General features: G+C 38.9%; 1 protein-coding gene across 1 annotated transcript in view; it reads right to left on the bottom strand.

The window, feature by feature from the left end:
* dnah7 (dynein, axonemal, heavy chain 7) overlaps positions 1-15390 on the bottom strand; it is a 79747-nt gene that overhangs the window by 42340 nt on the left and 22017 nt on the right. The window contains exons 22-34 of the mRNA XM_065962404.1: positions 15197-15337; positions 13636-13848; positions 13444-13553; positions 12495-12663; positions 11828-11930; positions 10714-10841; positions 10269-10481; positions 9381-9479; positions 8375-8623; positions 6006-6155; positions 4020-4202; positions 2088-2264; positions 1632-1763 (exon numbers count right to left, since the gene is read on the bottom strand). Of these exons, the coding sequence (XP_065818476.1) occupies positions 1632-1763; positions 2088-2264; positions 4020-4202; positions 6006-6155; positions 8375-8623; positions 9381-9479; positions 10269-10481; positions 10714-10841; positions 11828-11930; positions 12495-12663; positions 13444-13553; positions 13636-13848; positions 15197-15337 (2067 nt within the window). The remainder of the gene's footprint in view (positions 1-1631; positions 1764-2087; positions 2265-4019; positions 4203-6005; positions 6156-8374; positions 8624-9380; positions 9480-10268; positions 10482-10713; positions 10842-11827; positions 11931-12494; positions 12664-13443; positions 13554-13635; positions 13849-15196; positions 15338-15390) is intronic.

The raw sequence follows: 15390 nt of genomic DNA, 5'->3' as shown, positions 1-15390 counted from the left end.
GACACGATTCAGAGGCAGAAAAATCAATTGGAACTCATGCAAGGAGTAGAAGTAAGGGCTCATCTGCTGAAACTTTTCTACTCTTTTGTGCAGGTAGCCTTGACTGGTACAGTATACATCAAAGAGAAAAGGCAAAATGATTTTGTACCCTGTATGTGACTCCTCTTTGAGGGGATTCTTTCAAGAATACATTATTATCCCTCTATAAGATTACTTTAATAGCATTTTCATCGTCTAAACTGTATGTGAATTTGGCATTTTCACAGTTTGGATAATCTTAAGAAAAGTGAAGTCAAATTCTAGTTGTCTGTCAGTGGGTTGTCACGGTGATTCATATGGGTCATGCATGGCCAACTCCCCCTACAGTTCTTCAGTGCATTGCACCATTAGCTCTTGTCAGCTCCTATCATGATAGAAAGCCGTCTTCTTTTACTGACTGCCTCCATTTATTTTATGTTTTTTCTGTTCTGCCTAGCAAACCAGTGATTTTACCTATAGAGCAGTTTCTCTACAAGAATACTTTCTACGATATTCATTTTATAAACTTTGAGAATATGTTGGCTCCGAGGTGTTTTTTGTTTTGAGTTTTCTTTTTTTTATCGTTGCGCACTATGAAGTGACAGACATGTCACGATCACATTGGAATTGATCTCATGGCACAAAACTAAAGTGGGCAGGAGTATTGAACAAAATAGCCTTTTCAATGATATAGAACACTTTTACAATTGTTTGTAAATTATTCCGTGGACCCCCAAGCTATGGTTCTCGGACCCCTGGGGGTCCTGGGACCCCACTTTGAGAATCACTGCACTGGAGGATGTCTCCAAAGCCTACTGAGGTCCTGTTAACACCCTTGTTAAAATGCCCATTTTGACAACAGCAATTTGAATGTTTACACCGTGGCTCAAGTAACAATCTTGTGCGAACAGCTTGTGTCTTATCAGCACACACTGATAAAGGGGGGTGAATTTTCATCTGTTTTGATTTTATGAAGAACGAGAGTTATGCATAATAAGGGTCTCCGCTGGTCAAACTGCAAGAGGGCACGTTGTAGCTGTTTGACAGGAGGCTTAAAGTTCACCTCAGCTCCACGTCTTTTTCTGTTACTAGGTTGACCGAAAGTGAGTTTGAGACAGCATTTCCAATATAGCAACTGCCATTGTTGGGCTTCAAAACTGTGTTTTAGAAATAAATGGTTAACGTCACTATGACTATGTCCCTGATTTATTAAATCCATGGGATTGAAAGTTTTTCTTTTCTCAGTTATATCATCATCACTTGTGATCAAGAATTCTTAATGTTAAATGTTTAATGTATATGTATGATGAAAGTATATTAATGAGAGGGAAGCATTGTGGTGTTGAGACTTATATAGAGAATAGTGGAGAGTTGATATTATATGAACTGGGCTGCTGTGAGGATCCTTAGCTCTTAAATAACCCATAATGGTCAATATATAATGCCAGATCTATTTGTTGAATTACATATTCTAATAACATCTTACACTGTTTGATAACACTATGTTTAAAAGCATGATCATAATTAGATTACATTTCTACAGTGCACATGTTTGGCCAACAAAGCATATTCTTTCTCTAGTAACAAGTACAAGTGGCTGTGTACAAACAAACCTCCAACCAAGAGCAAGTATCGTTTTCATTCATGCTCTTCATCTTTTCTTCATCATGAAACTCATCCATCATACAGTCCATCAGATTCATCAGGGACTTGACTAGATTAGTGTCAGACGTAGGGGAGAGCGTCTGCAAACGAACAAAAAAAAAAAGAAAGAACATACGTTAAAACCCAACAAGAGCTTTAAAATTAAATGCAATGTTCATGAGACTTGATAACAAAGATAAACAACCAACTATATGTCACTCAAAATTAAAAAGTGCAACTTTGCTTCTAAAGCATGCAGGAAGAAACATGCAAATGTATACACAATATTAATGTATTTTTAGAATGAGACAACAAACCAAAATTAACTTGTAAATGCAAAGTGAGAAAAAAAAAAAGACAAAATACTGTTCATTTGCAAACCATTCTCAACTTATTCACTCTTTTTCTGAAGAATGTTTCAGCACCTTAGTGGCCTTTCGAATGAGCTGCAGGCAGGCTGGCAGTATCCGGTCGAAAAGGGCAGTGATGAGCTCTTTGTGTGCTGCACTGACTGTCGAAGGCAGGGTATTGAGCCATGACAGCAAAAGGGGCCTCCAGCCAAGCATATGAGGCTCCATGTAGATCATACCACATCGAGACACCTGTGACAAAGACATACTACCTCTAAAAACACATTTCTTAACCTGTTTCTTAACTACAATATATAGAACAAACCAGTATTACAAACACTAACCTGGTTAATACTGTCTATAAGTGTGCTTCATATGTGATACCACTGGATTATTGGACTACATTACTGTCCTTAAGGGAAGCTTTTTTATGAGATCCAAAAGCTCCAAGTCACACCCAAATGAATCAGTTGAGAAAGAAGTGCAGGTAGACGAAAGATGAGCAGACGCAGGAAATTTGAGCAGAAAAGAGAAAGAGAGGAAAATTGAAGAAAAAACGAGAGATCATCAGTGCACAACACGGAGCCTTCACACAGACGGGTAATTTCACTGTGATCCTAAAAATGTTGATGCCTCTGTAGTCTGCATGATAAAAGAATCAGCGACAGGGCAATGGAGAATCAAAAGTAGAAGTCCATGTAATAAAAAAAAGGAGAGCCAGGGAGATGCCAAGGTATTCTCTGAAGGTATGTATGTATTGCAGTAAAGAGCCTTTGCCTTAGAACAAAGAACCTCAAGGAGGAGGAGGCGGAGGAGGGGAAGGGGGAAGGGGGGGGGGAGCTACTGGTAAATGTCAAATGTAAAAAGTGTTGTTTAACTATTGCCCACTTGAAGGAAACACTGCCTCTATAAGGTTTGCAAAAATATAAACAAGATACAAAGAGGTATGTTATTTTATTTTGTCTGGACATGATGTACTACAATTGTTAAATGCAAAAAGATATAAAGTCAGTCATGAACATACAGTACTCTATTTTCACGCAGTACTTCTTTGTGACTTCTTTGTGACTGTGTGAGCTTAGCTTAACAGCATCTGTCATACCTTGTGAATGTAGATAAAGAAATCAGTGAATATCACCTGCTAATACAAACCTTTAGGGTGTAGAAGATAAAACCCACAAACTTTTTTTTTTGTGTGTCTGTTTTGCTGTGGGTAGATACAATTGATTGGAGGCAAACAGTACCCAGGCATAATCACTGATGGTGTTTACATACATGCACAAACTCTCCTTCCTGACATTTTTGGATTGAGCTGATGTGTGAACACGAACAGCTGAATTTTCACCCAACATATTTCCCCTAGAATAATTTCTGGCTGAAGTTGAAGTTAGCCAAAATGCGAATGTAACAGGAAATATTCTGGAAAATGAACCACGAGCAACTGGCATGGGGGATGACTTTTTTTTATCATGCAATATGTTCAACTGCGACCGTTAATGAAGCTGCTTGATACTTGATTCTGCTCTCCAGCCCACTCATTATTTGTCAAATAACATGAAAGATTGATAAAAAACATAACAGTGTCAGACAACTTGGATTTCCCGTCCAACAGGGAAAACTTCCACGTGACGGACGTGTGAATAAACGGCTCAGGAGGATTTCCAGGGAATTCTGTTCTAAAATCTTCTAGAAATTTTAAAAAGTGCACGTGAGAGAACAGCTCGATGAAAGGACGACTAAAGTGTGTGTAATACAAAAAGGTGTGATGGACAATTTGAGCAAAAGTCACCCGTTAGGTAGTGATGGACTACATCTCTCTGAAATTTGTTAGGAACATTTGTTTAACAAAAACAGTGTGTAAATATTGTACGTTTTTTTTAGTGACTTTGGCAATGGATCCATTCTAAGCCTTTTCCAGAGACTAAATAACATAGCTGATACATACTTGTAACCGAAATGCAGGTACCCTTAGAGGAAACCCTTAATCAAAATGAAGGTGCTTCTTACTGTGGCTGGCGATGCCACCTCCAGGTCCATTGGCTCAAAGATGAGGCTCATTTGTGGTGACATCTGAATGATCTCCCCGCTCATCAGACACAGCTTTTTGTTGTCATCAAGCACTGTGTTCATATTTTCAATCCACACAGCGTCTACCGGGCCGTCAAAGATAAGCCACTTTCTGTCCGGGCTCTGGGGGAAGGAAGAAAAAGGACTGCTCACACATTGATGGAATATTTTCAGCAGCGGTTTAATTTCATTTTTTTTACTATAAATATAAGCAACACCTGTAACCTTCTGGCTCATATTTTATGTTCAACCACAGGTTGAATGCAGACATACATGAAACAAAACATTTCAAGAGGAGTAACAATATATTACGTCATTATTGATGTTGATGCAGCTTGCAGGAGGAATGTATGGTTGTAAGGAGGCACACACAAACAGACTCTTAAACCTTTAAATCCAGAGGAGGCGTTTTTACTTAAAAAAAAAAGGAAAGGATAAATACCCTAAAGGTTTTTCCCTGCAGTGCCATAATCTGCAGAATTTCTAAAGTATTCATGGAGCTTTAAAGTTTAAAAAAGGGGATTTAAAGTGCACCAAAAGATACTGCTTTCTATCGCTTGCTTTATAAAGACAGTGTCTCTATTCTTTAATTTGAGGCACATAATATATTATTTTTTTCTTCTTCTACAAAACAGAAATCCCTCTGCATACTTTCAAGGTCACATTTAAATCCAAGCAAGGAATGTTTGCTAAATGAATGATATTAACACCTACATTGTCAGAATGGAGGTTGACAACTAGCGTCCATTCTCCAGTTAAATGGGCTGGCAAGGGCTGTGCTTGAAATTGATTTGTTAAAATACAGACAAATGGCGGTGCCTGGGCTTGGGCCATCTGGTGCTTGAGAGGGAAGTGAGTATGTTGTAATGTAATGATCTGACAAAAAGAGTCAACCATAAATTGTGTATGCAGAGGGTTTAATGTGCTACACTGCTGCTTGTCTTGAGATTAGCAAAAAATAAAATGAGTTTAGTAAATGTGATGCTTGAAAAAAGAGCAAAACAAAGGAAGACTTTTGCCGAGAGGAAAATTATTTTTCAAAAACTGAATTAAGACAAGCCCTGTTCCTGTTCTCGATTTTCTTTGCATCAGTGTGTAATGTGTGCAGCTGTCATAACCAATCCCCACTCCACTTCTTCATTGACAATAAAAAACAATTTGTAAAAACGACAACTTTACATACAGACACAATTTTTTAAATGACAAGTTCATTTGGAAACAATTCGAGAATAGGGCGAAGAAATGATTTTCCATTATGACATGCCTCCACTCTAAATCGCCCGCCCATGTGTGTCTTGTGTGCCTTCGCATGAATGAAGGAGTTATTAAAGATCTGAATTTAACAAGACAGGAAAATGTTTCTTTTGTTTACCCTGTCACTGCAGTCTATCTTTCTACAGGCTTGATATTAATTGGAACGTCATGCCTATTGTGCACAGATCCATCCTAAACCGGTAAACTGAGACTGACGATAATGCATCTACATCTCATCTCTCTCCTTCTGAATCCTCCTATAACATGAATCATTTGAGTATGATGAACCTTTGGCAACATCCAAACATGCAAAAAGAGCAACATGCTTTAGTATTTAACTTGTGAACTGGATTAAAAGAAATCAAGGTCAATGGTTTTAACCTTCAAGAAGAGTTGAGCTCAGAAAGATCTTTTACAAATTTGGCCCATTATCTAGGTTTGTGCATGTAAAATATACATGAATATGTAGAGTGAGTGAACACTGTGCAATTATGCTGTGTTTTAAAGGCTTTGAATGGCAGGTTGTGCCTGACTAACCCTTCAGAACTCTGAACATGTTTGTCTCTATAATGGCCTTAAAGAGCATGTTTCAGAATCATCATGCTGCTTTCTTGTTATTCTGAACCCGTGTTATGACCCAGCATAAAAGAAAATATGATACAGCATTCTCACCTGAGAGGAAGCGAAGGCTCTGTAGCTGACAGCAAGGATGCCATCAGACCACTCATGAGAGATGGGGTCAAACTGTCCATACAGCTGGCCCATGGTGATGGATTTGGGATTGATAACTGTGATCTGTACCTGGTTCTCATCCATTAAATCCTGGAGTAACAAAAATACAGACATACTGTAAAACATAGAAACACACAATAATAAAGACCAAACATAGAATTATCATAAACTAAAAACAAGGGACAAACAGAAAAGGTTGTAAAACAGCCAAAATGAGCATGCCAAGTGGAGGTGGGGGAAAAAATCAATACAGCAAGGTATAGCAATGTTTTGTGTGTCGATATTATATCGTCTCATGGCTGCCAAGTATCAACATTTTTATTATATCAATAGTAAATGTGCTTTTGTCATTGCTGAAGGGGTTGCACAATTTATTTTGAACAAGTTGCATTGTTAAAAACTCATGTTCCAGTTCGATTAGACTGAAATACAAACAGTTCAGATAGTGAGGTGCATGCAGCCTTTTACAGGGTTTTGCTTTCATCACATCACAGTGTTGGTCAGTCTGTGGGCTTGACTCACATTGTGCATTAATAAAAATAAGTAAGTGAGATGAATAGACTGAGAATTTTCTTATCTGACAAAACAGTTCTTGATTTTTAATTTAGTCGACACAATAAGCAGTTCAAAAAATTAAATCGCAAGTCTCAGCATATAGCAAAATATTTAAAATATAATATTGTGACAATATCGTAACATGGGGCCTCTGGTGATTGCCCCTGCCCCTAATGCCAAGCTACTCATTTGTATGACTTGTCTGTGTCAATATGAATAAATGGCTTGCAAGATTTCTGCCTATATAACAGGACTTCTGCTTACTGAGAAAAACTATTTTAAAAAATAGAACAAACAGCTTTGAGGACAAGGTGTCACTTTGAATAAAAAACAATGAGAAAAACAATCTGCTGAAAAAAAATCTAGTAGAGAAAGGGGAGGGGGGTTTGGACATGATCAGTGGATGTGCAGCAACAAGAATGACGATGACAAATGTGGCATTCCCCAGCGCTCCATCAGCAGGCCTTCATCTGTCTCCTCAGTGGGATGGCTCTCAGGCTCTCAGCCATGTAAATACAACAAGCCAGTTCTGCTGTTCTCTGTGAGATCGATAACTACTAAACAAAGACTACAGCTCTGACAAATTGGATGGATGTGTTTACTTCACACAAACATGTATCACAGATAAGCCTTGGATATTGAGTGTAACACGTATTTTTACCTGACATGAAAGTTCATATGATTTTTTTACTGACAGGGGGAAGGTAATGTCCCAAGGACTCAGGAAGCCCCATCAAAGTTTGTAATATAACACAATTAATAAAAGCATGGTTAACCAACTGAAAATAGGTTTTTCTCCCAGAAGCACTGACAGATTGACTAGATTTATATCTGACAAGAACATAATAGATAAGTCGGACCTCAAGGACAACGAGGAAAATACAACCAAGAAAACAAAGTGGTTTAAAGTTGCTAGTGATCAAGACTAAGTGTACCGTGAAAGATCATCAAAAAAAAAGCTGAAGAACAACTTGAGGCCAAATATTACTCATTCATTCAAATCTGTTTAAATTCTTAAAGAGTCCATATTATGCCCTTTTTGGGGTTCGTATATTTAATCTATGTACCTACTTTTGTACGTTCACAATAGCTAAAGTCCGAAAAAAAAGTCTCTGTTTTACTGCTCCTCCTTGCTCCCTCTTCGCTCTGAGTCCGTCAGCTACACTCTGCTGTGCCCACTCTGTTAGACCCCACGCGGGCCAAGTCTGCTCTGATTGGTCTGCCGATCCGAATCTGTCGTTATTGGTCAGTTGCTTAGCACGTGTCTCAGAAATTTCAACATGAGCTGCAGGGCTTGCCACAACGAGCCAATGGGCTTAGATCAGTGATCTCACACTGACAATGACGTCGGACTGACACATTTTTTTCGAGGGGGGGCTAGAACCGAGCGTTACATGCGGCTAATGCTACAGCTAACAGGAGGACGTAGGAGAAGCCGCGTTTTTGTGGACTTTGAATTTTTGCACATAGATGTGCCTAAACATGCACAGGACACTTGGAAAACACACTAAAGGGCATATAAAACCAGAAAAAGCATAATATGAGACCTTTAAATACCAATTAATATTTATTTGCTCACTTCATCACAGTTAGCATAAACATCTTTTTTAATTGTTTGTATCTATAGATGAAAATTACAACACTGACCCTGAGAAAATGACACGTTGTGATTGCACTCATGCTTGACACTCGAGACAATAGATTTGTTTTTAGAATTTTTTTTTTCACAATGTGTATTGAATGCATATCCATACCTTTGTATAGACATCCTGAAGGGCTGCTGCCAGCACAAGATAGGCACTGGTCTTGCCTCCAAAGGGGTCGCCCACAAGCATGAAACCATGCCTTACTATCATCATCTCAAAGATCTGCAGGATTTTCTCAGCAAAGAATTCAGTAAGCTGCAGGTTCATGAGCTTACAGTTTTCCTTGATGGCATCCATTAGGACGCTGTAGTCTCGATTTGGAAGCTGGACCCCTGGGAAGAGGTCAGAGGTGATGCCCTACGATGGAGAGATGAAGTAGTTTAGACACAGTGAGGGAGTAAGCATGGAGTGGAACAACAGAACTTCCATGCTTAAACAATTTTAAACACGCTTACAAGTTAAAGACCCTTTCAGTAATGCCCCACTTTCCTGAAAAACATCCTGGCTTAGTCTGGGGGGATGCATGTGTGATTTCAAACAGCTGAATTGGTTCACCCTGACCTTATCCTGACTTTTCTGGCCAGCCCCCTAATAAAATGTCCGTGTAGGGTCAGTGTGAGCTGATGAGTAAATAGAACAGGTAATCACCAGCAAGTGGATCGATCATGTTGAGCAGAGTATGCTGCTCTATACTACTACACTAATAGTTTTTATATTGTGAGAATGCTCCCAACACAGATAGTCTCCAGCTGTGAGGTTCATGTGTAAAAGGCTAAAAATGTCAGGGCCTCAATCTTAATCCTAATCTCTGGAATTATCCAGAAAATGTTAGGAGTTCATGTGTGAAAAGGCTTGTGTCTCACAAAGATACATTTTTCCCTTGATGTGTTCTGGTGAGGCCACAGAGGCACATGGCGGAAACGCACATATTCAGAAACTCAGTATAACCATACATTCACTCACAATCACACCCACACTTGAGTGAACTGTTTGGCTCAAACAGACTTGAATATCCTTTTGCATCATGGTTCAAAATGAACCGAGTGGAATAAACATGGGCTGACATCACATTATGTGCATCGCTCCATTGGAGCTCAGCTCATGTTGCACGTACATCAAACAGCTTCAGATCATGGGACAAGAACTTCGGCAGATTGACATCAATAATGGATCTCAGCAACAGGGTGTCTTCATTCTCCTCTGGAAAAGTGAGCTGCAGAGAAACAAACCCAGCCCCCAGGATGAAGAGGTGATGATAAAATATGAGGACATAAAGCAGACAACACTAAGGGATGTGATAAGCAGACATGTGAGAAACAGCAGAATCATGTAGATTTATAAACACATGAAAATATAACAGGAGAAATGTCCCTGCTAACTCTATTTGAAACCTAATGACATAAATTACATGTATGCACCAGTTCACCTAAGTGGGGGCATATCTCAAAGACAATGTCTGTTGATAATATTCTATTTAAAAGCCAAATTCAGTAGTTCTTTTCCTCCTCTCTGACACATCACTGCAAAACACTTCATATTGTCAGTCATATTGTGTATAGAAAATAAGGGGCATGGGCCAGTTCTTTACATTCCTGGCATCTAAAAATTACATTCAGTTTCATACAATCAGTTTTAATTGTGCACAGTATCCAAATATAATCACAGAGTTACCAACAAGTAGCCAACCCTAAATAAAATAAACTCACAACCCCTACATGTTAATTAAGTCTGTGTAAGGAATCGGGAAAGATGGTACACTCATATGTGTGCATTTTTGCCTATTAACTTGCTTCATCAAAACAAACTGTGAAAGAGTTGAGAAATTCTTGCAACCCAATTAGGGACTCATTTTAGCATTTGCCTTCTATGATCAGAAATTGTGTTTTACTTTTTGGAGCTGTCACAAAACAGTATGAGGTATTTTAAAAAAACAAAAATGCTGATAGGGGCACTATGGTAATTTTAAACTGACACTGGAGGAAGTTTGTGGGAAAATATTGACCTTGAGGTTTCCAGCAGCAGTCAGCACAGACTTGACAGCCCTCATCCCGTAGTCATAGTGGTGCTGTGAGGATAGCTGCTCAGAGCAGAGTCGATAGGTTGCCACTATTTTCACCGACAGGGGACGTGCAGTCACAAAGCCACAGGAGTAGAGGACAATCTCTGCAATCATTGCGTAGTCCGGTACCATCATCGCAACAGTCCTAAACAGAGCCTGATGTAAAAGAGGTATTTTTACAAAGTAAAATGAACTAGCTTTTTCATTAATAGTGTTTGAGACAGGCTGAAAAAAAGCTTTGATTTCAAACTTCAGGTCAGGAAAACCATATTACTGATTTTTTACTTTTATATAATACTTCAATTATGTGTGTACATATGTCTTAAAAAATGTTTTCCAGTAGTCTTGATTAAATGGACAGACAAAATCAGAGATCCAGACAATGTACCTTGAGGTTGTCTGGTAACTCAGAGCGACCAGCATATCCAGGATTCATCGTAATGAATACAGCACAGGAAGGGTTCAGTCTTAGCTCTGTCCCTTCAAACATCAACAGCTCAGCATGGGCAACAATTCCTGCACACACACATGTACTTAGAAGTGGTTCAAATTGACTTATCGTTCGTGCATTTTGAGTCTGGCAAAGACATTTATCAGGCTCAGACTTTATTGTCCAAAATGGAAATTCTCTTTCACAGCACTGTACAGGTTTCACAGCAATCAACAAACAGTGACAGCACATACAAAATCAACAGTAAAGGTTACACAGTACACAATACACAAAAGCACATGGATGGTTTAGGGCAGTTATGTCTGCTGGGAGTCTGAGGAGTAGGGTGCTGATTTAGAGGGTGTGTGATGTCCTGTTCTATTGTGGCTGCAATGCATGTGAGAGCTTTCCTGTTCAATCCTGTTAGGTTGGGTGTGGGGAGACCAAATAATGTGACCGCGGTGTTGGTAATGTGTGTAAGTTTGACCCGGGTTTGTGACTGTATTTGAGAGAAGTGTCACTATTAAAGGTTTGAAATCAATCAGTGAGTTAAGCTTTATTTGACTCTTCAAACTCTTTTTATGACGAGCACACCCTAAGGAGCATAGCTATACATACCATGTGAAAGAATCAGTTAATGACAAATCTGGGCACACAAATACATAAACAAATCTTTACTCACAACCAAATGATACTATGCTTTACAGTTTAGATAGGACCTAAGTCAGAGAAGTCAATTCTATTTTCCATATTGTTAAAAATGTGGCTTTTTTGAAGTTTTAATGACATATACCTAACACAACTCCCTCTATCCACAATTCAGATGGGGAAACATCCAGGTAAAAAGCAAGATATGAAATCGAAACTTCTGAGCATTTTCAAAAGTACGTTTTTAGTTCAGAAAAATCTTTTTGCTGGCTAGTCTACACAAATTGCCTTAGCGTCGAGCTGCATCCCTTTAGAGTCAAAAACCTGTTTTTTATCTTCATTTTTGGTACATTGCCAGCTTACCAAAGAGCAAAGACACAGAAAGCCAAAATTTCATAAAAACACACAAAAGAAACCCTCAAACCTCTCTGTATTGTGAGAATCTGTTGAGCCACAACAGACAGCACCTCCAAGTCAATGCGGTTAAACTCATCAAAGCAGGCCCAGGCTCCACAGGACAGAAGGCCCTGGGTACACATGCAGAAAAACACACACAGACGGATTGGCAATAACACTCAAAAACAAAACATCATCACACACGGTTGAAATCTGTATTGTATACACAAGCAACTTTTGCCTGAGTAAGTTAGGACTATGTCAGCATGGCCACCCAGAGGACATTCTCAGAAGGGCTTAGGAAAATCAGTGTACACAAAAACAGGATTCTTAAAGCCATTTAAAAATGGGGGCAGTGAAGAAATCCCCAAGATGGAGTCATGACTGCACTGCTATTTCAGAAAGGACAAATATTTCATAGCTCTTAAAACTAGACACTGAGACAGGAGCAATGTGTAATTTCATAAATATTTGTAGGACAGGTTGTGCTAGTGTGTTGACATTGGTGTTTAAATGTTGTATGCTCATTTAAAGTCAGAAAAAGAACCGTAAAGGATTTCAATCCCACGTCACCTTTCATCATCGACTGTGCTGAGGTGTATTCCATGGTGGAAGATATTTTCCAGTTGAAGTTTGGATAAGAAGCAGTAACACAATTCTTGTAAATGTAACTTTTGATTTGAGTATTTACTCACTTTGAAGAATTTGCCAAGAGCAATGTAATCCAGTCCATCAGAGCAGTTGAACACAACACATTGTTTAGCCACAGCTTTAGCCAAGTCTTTGGTTGTTTCTGTTTTTCCTGTGCCAGCCGGACCCTCTGGGGCCCCTCCCAAATGAAGGCTAAGGGCCCCAAACAAAGTGCTGTAGAGGGAACAGCAAGAGTACAGCACATGTAACAGCTCATAGTCAGTCAATGATTAAGGTGATTATGTGTTTATCACTGTACTACGTACATAGTTTTGATGGCAGTTCAAAGTATGTCTACTCTAGCTAATAAAACATTCAGTGAAAATTTGATGAAGACTGTTTTGAGGACAGTGGCAGCTTTTGAGTGCCTTCAGAAAAATCAGTTTTCAATCTCCTACATACTAACATACAGGACAAACTGGGAATTTCTCTACAGGGATATGGAAATAATGTAGTGGTGAATTTGGGCAAAATCTATTGACTGAAATATAATATACCATAATATAAATTCAGACTACACAACATTTTTGAAGACAAGTCTGACCTGCATACGAGATACAGCTTCTCCAAAGGTGCAGTATTTTGTATATACGGTATGTCTTTATGATGTTGTATAGTATGATAAGTCTTTCAAATGTGATATCAAGTCAAACCTTATTTCTTTAACATTTTCTACATTTCTTTAACAAGTTCTTGCAGTAACCTTTAGTAACAACTCAAACAGCTAAACAAGAACCAATATGATGACGGACTACAAGATGAGTTCTTGTAAAAAAAAAAAAAAAGATTAAATAAAAAAAAAAAGATGATTGACGTATAGTGTAAGGACATATAGTACGTCGTTAGCTCAAATTGGTGTTGTTATAATCATAACAAACAAGACAAGACATCTGGCTGCACAGATAACAAACAATTGACAGTGAACAGTTGAAGGGGCTTTTGAAGTAACTTTACCGGTAGCAGCGGTCCGTGAGGGGGGTAATTACCAGACGGGGAGTGTTTCCTAGGTATTCGTAACCATAAGGCAAACCAGCATTTATCATCTTAGTCTGGAGGTGGTTTTCCTGTGTAGTTCAGAAGTGAAACACTGAGTATTCTTTATGTGTTCTGAAAGCACATGGACAACTGTTGCCCCTTTTTACTTACCACCCAGTAGTAGCGTAGTTGGCTTAGCCACTCAAAGTCGTTCTCATCGCTTATCCCCTTTTGCACCAGTGTAGCGAGCACATCCCTGGCATGGACGTCCAGCACAACAAGTGCTCCGAGGGTCACACGGGTCTGCTTGGATAGCTTGCCACGTACAAGTGCCACAATGTCATCAATCTGTCTATTGTTCTGCTCCAGGTAGTCATCTAAGGCCTGAAGTAGAGGAACATGGTATTATCGAAGGTAAAGCATGCTGCAGTATACTGAAGACAGAACATGCTTTCAGGAAGACTCCATCTATAAACTGAAGGTCTTCTGTACAACAACTACAAAGTCCATCAATGTCATCATGTACACAAATAGAGAGCTGCATGTTTCCTGCTTTAATGCATGCTGGAAATTACATTTAAAAAAAAAGAAAATGTACAAACTCTTGTGTCTTGAAGGAGATTAAAAGAACATAATGTACCCAGATGAGGGGTTTTCCAGTCCAATTTTTATAACAAAGCATTATATTATAACTGGATATGGCAGCAGACCTCGAGCTGTCAGATTATTACATGTAGGTGCTCTCCATTTGATGTGACAGATTTAATATAGTTTCTAATTCACTTTCAAACCATCTGTTCCCTAATACACCACTGGCGCTGTGTAAAAATCTCAGCAGTAATGAACTCGATGATAGCTTGCAGATAGTGCCGCCTTGTAAGTCATTACTGTAAGCATCACACTCATTGAAAAGTAATCAGTCGAGAATACAGTTTATATACAGATAATCAGACTGTTGACCTCATCCGACCTCTTATATCTCTTGTTTAAGCTGTTCCTCGTGCTCCGTCTGACATTACATACTTAACATAATGTATGTTACCATAGCAACAACTTTGATAAAGACACTATGTAACTTCACAGCATGCTGTATATTATGTTTGTCTAATGCAAGCTGTTACCATGGTCACAGCTTTGATAGAGACATCATTGAACTGTAGACCACATTGTAAATGATGTGTTTCATAAACACAAGGCAGCTTTTCAACAGGATAAGGATGGTTAGAATATAGAAAAAGACCAGCTGTAATAAGTATGAAGTCAGCTGCACAATAAGAAGTTGCAAACCAAGCTTTTAATGTCTTATCTAAGCTGAAAAATGTTATTTACAGTGAACAGGATATTCTCTATCCAGATGGCTACTAGAGTCTGTTCCATTAAAGTGTTTAATGCAATGACATACCCTGACACTAAATAGGGACAGCATAGTCTGGCTTCAGAGCCCAGCAACAACTCCTTCTTGAACAATCACAACCCAAATGTCTGATGTTTTTCATCCAATCAGATTTATTCAATTAAAAATTGTGCAGCATGGACCTCAGAAGGTTTAAAACATGTGACACAATAAAGAAACGGAACAATAAAATACGATTAAAAAGCACTTCATTGACTTTTTGAATTTTATTTACCCCCAGGAACACATTCACGACTCACTGAAAAGGGTTCTGTAACCAATATTAGGGTCCCGATCCACCAGTTGAGAACCTCAACAAATACAACAATAGTTGCTCACCTTCTTTCCTGATTTAATGGCTTCATGAATATCCTTTGTCCAGTACACTTGTGAGACGCAGAGCACAGTCTGACCTGGCCACGCACACACCCAGTGTATCCTCAACTCCTTGGGGTACGCCTCTATGGCCTCCCCGATTACCTATAATGCACCACAAGAGAGACAATGGATTCTTTTTACATTGTATCTGTATC

Source organism: Labrus bergylta, chromosome 13, assembly GCF_963930695.1.
Source record: "Labrus bergylta chromosome 13, fLabBer1.1, whole genome shotgun sequence".
In the NCBI taxonomy this organism is placed as follows: domain Eukaryota; kingdom Metazoa; phylum Chordata; class Actinopteri; order Labriformes; family Labridae; genus Labrus; species Labrus bergylta.
The sequence above is the reverse complement of the archived record's forward strand: the minus strand, read 5'-3'. Positions and strand labels throughout refer to the sequence as shown.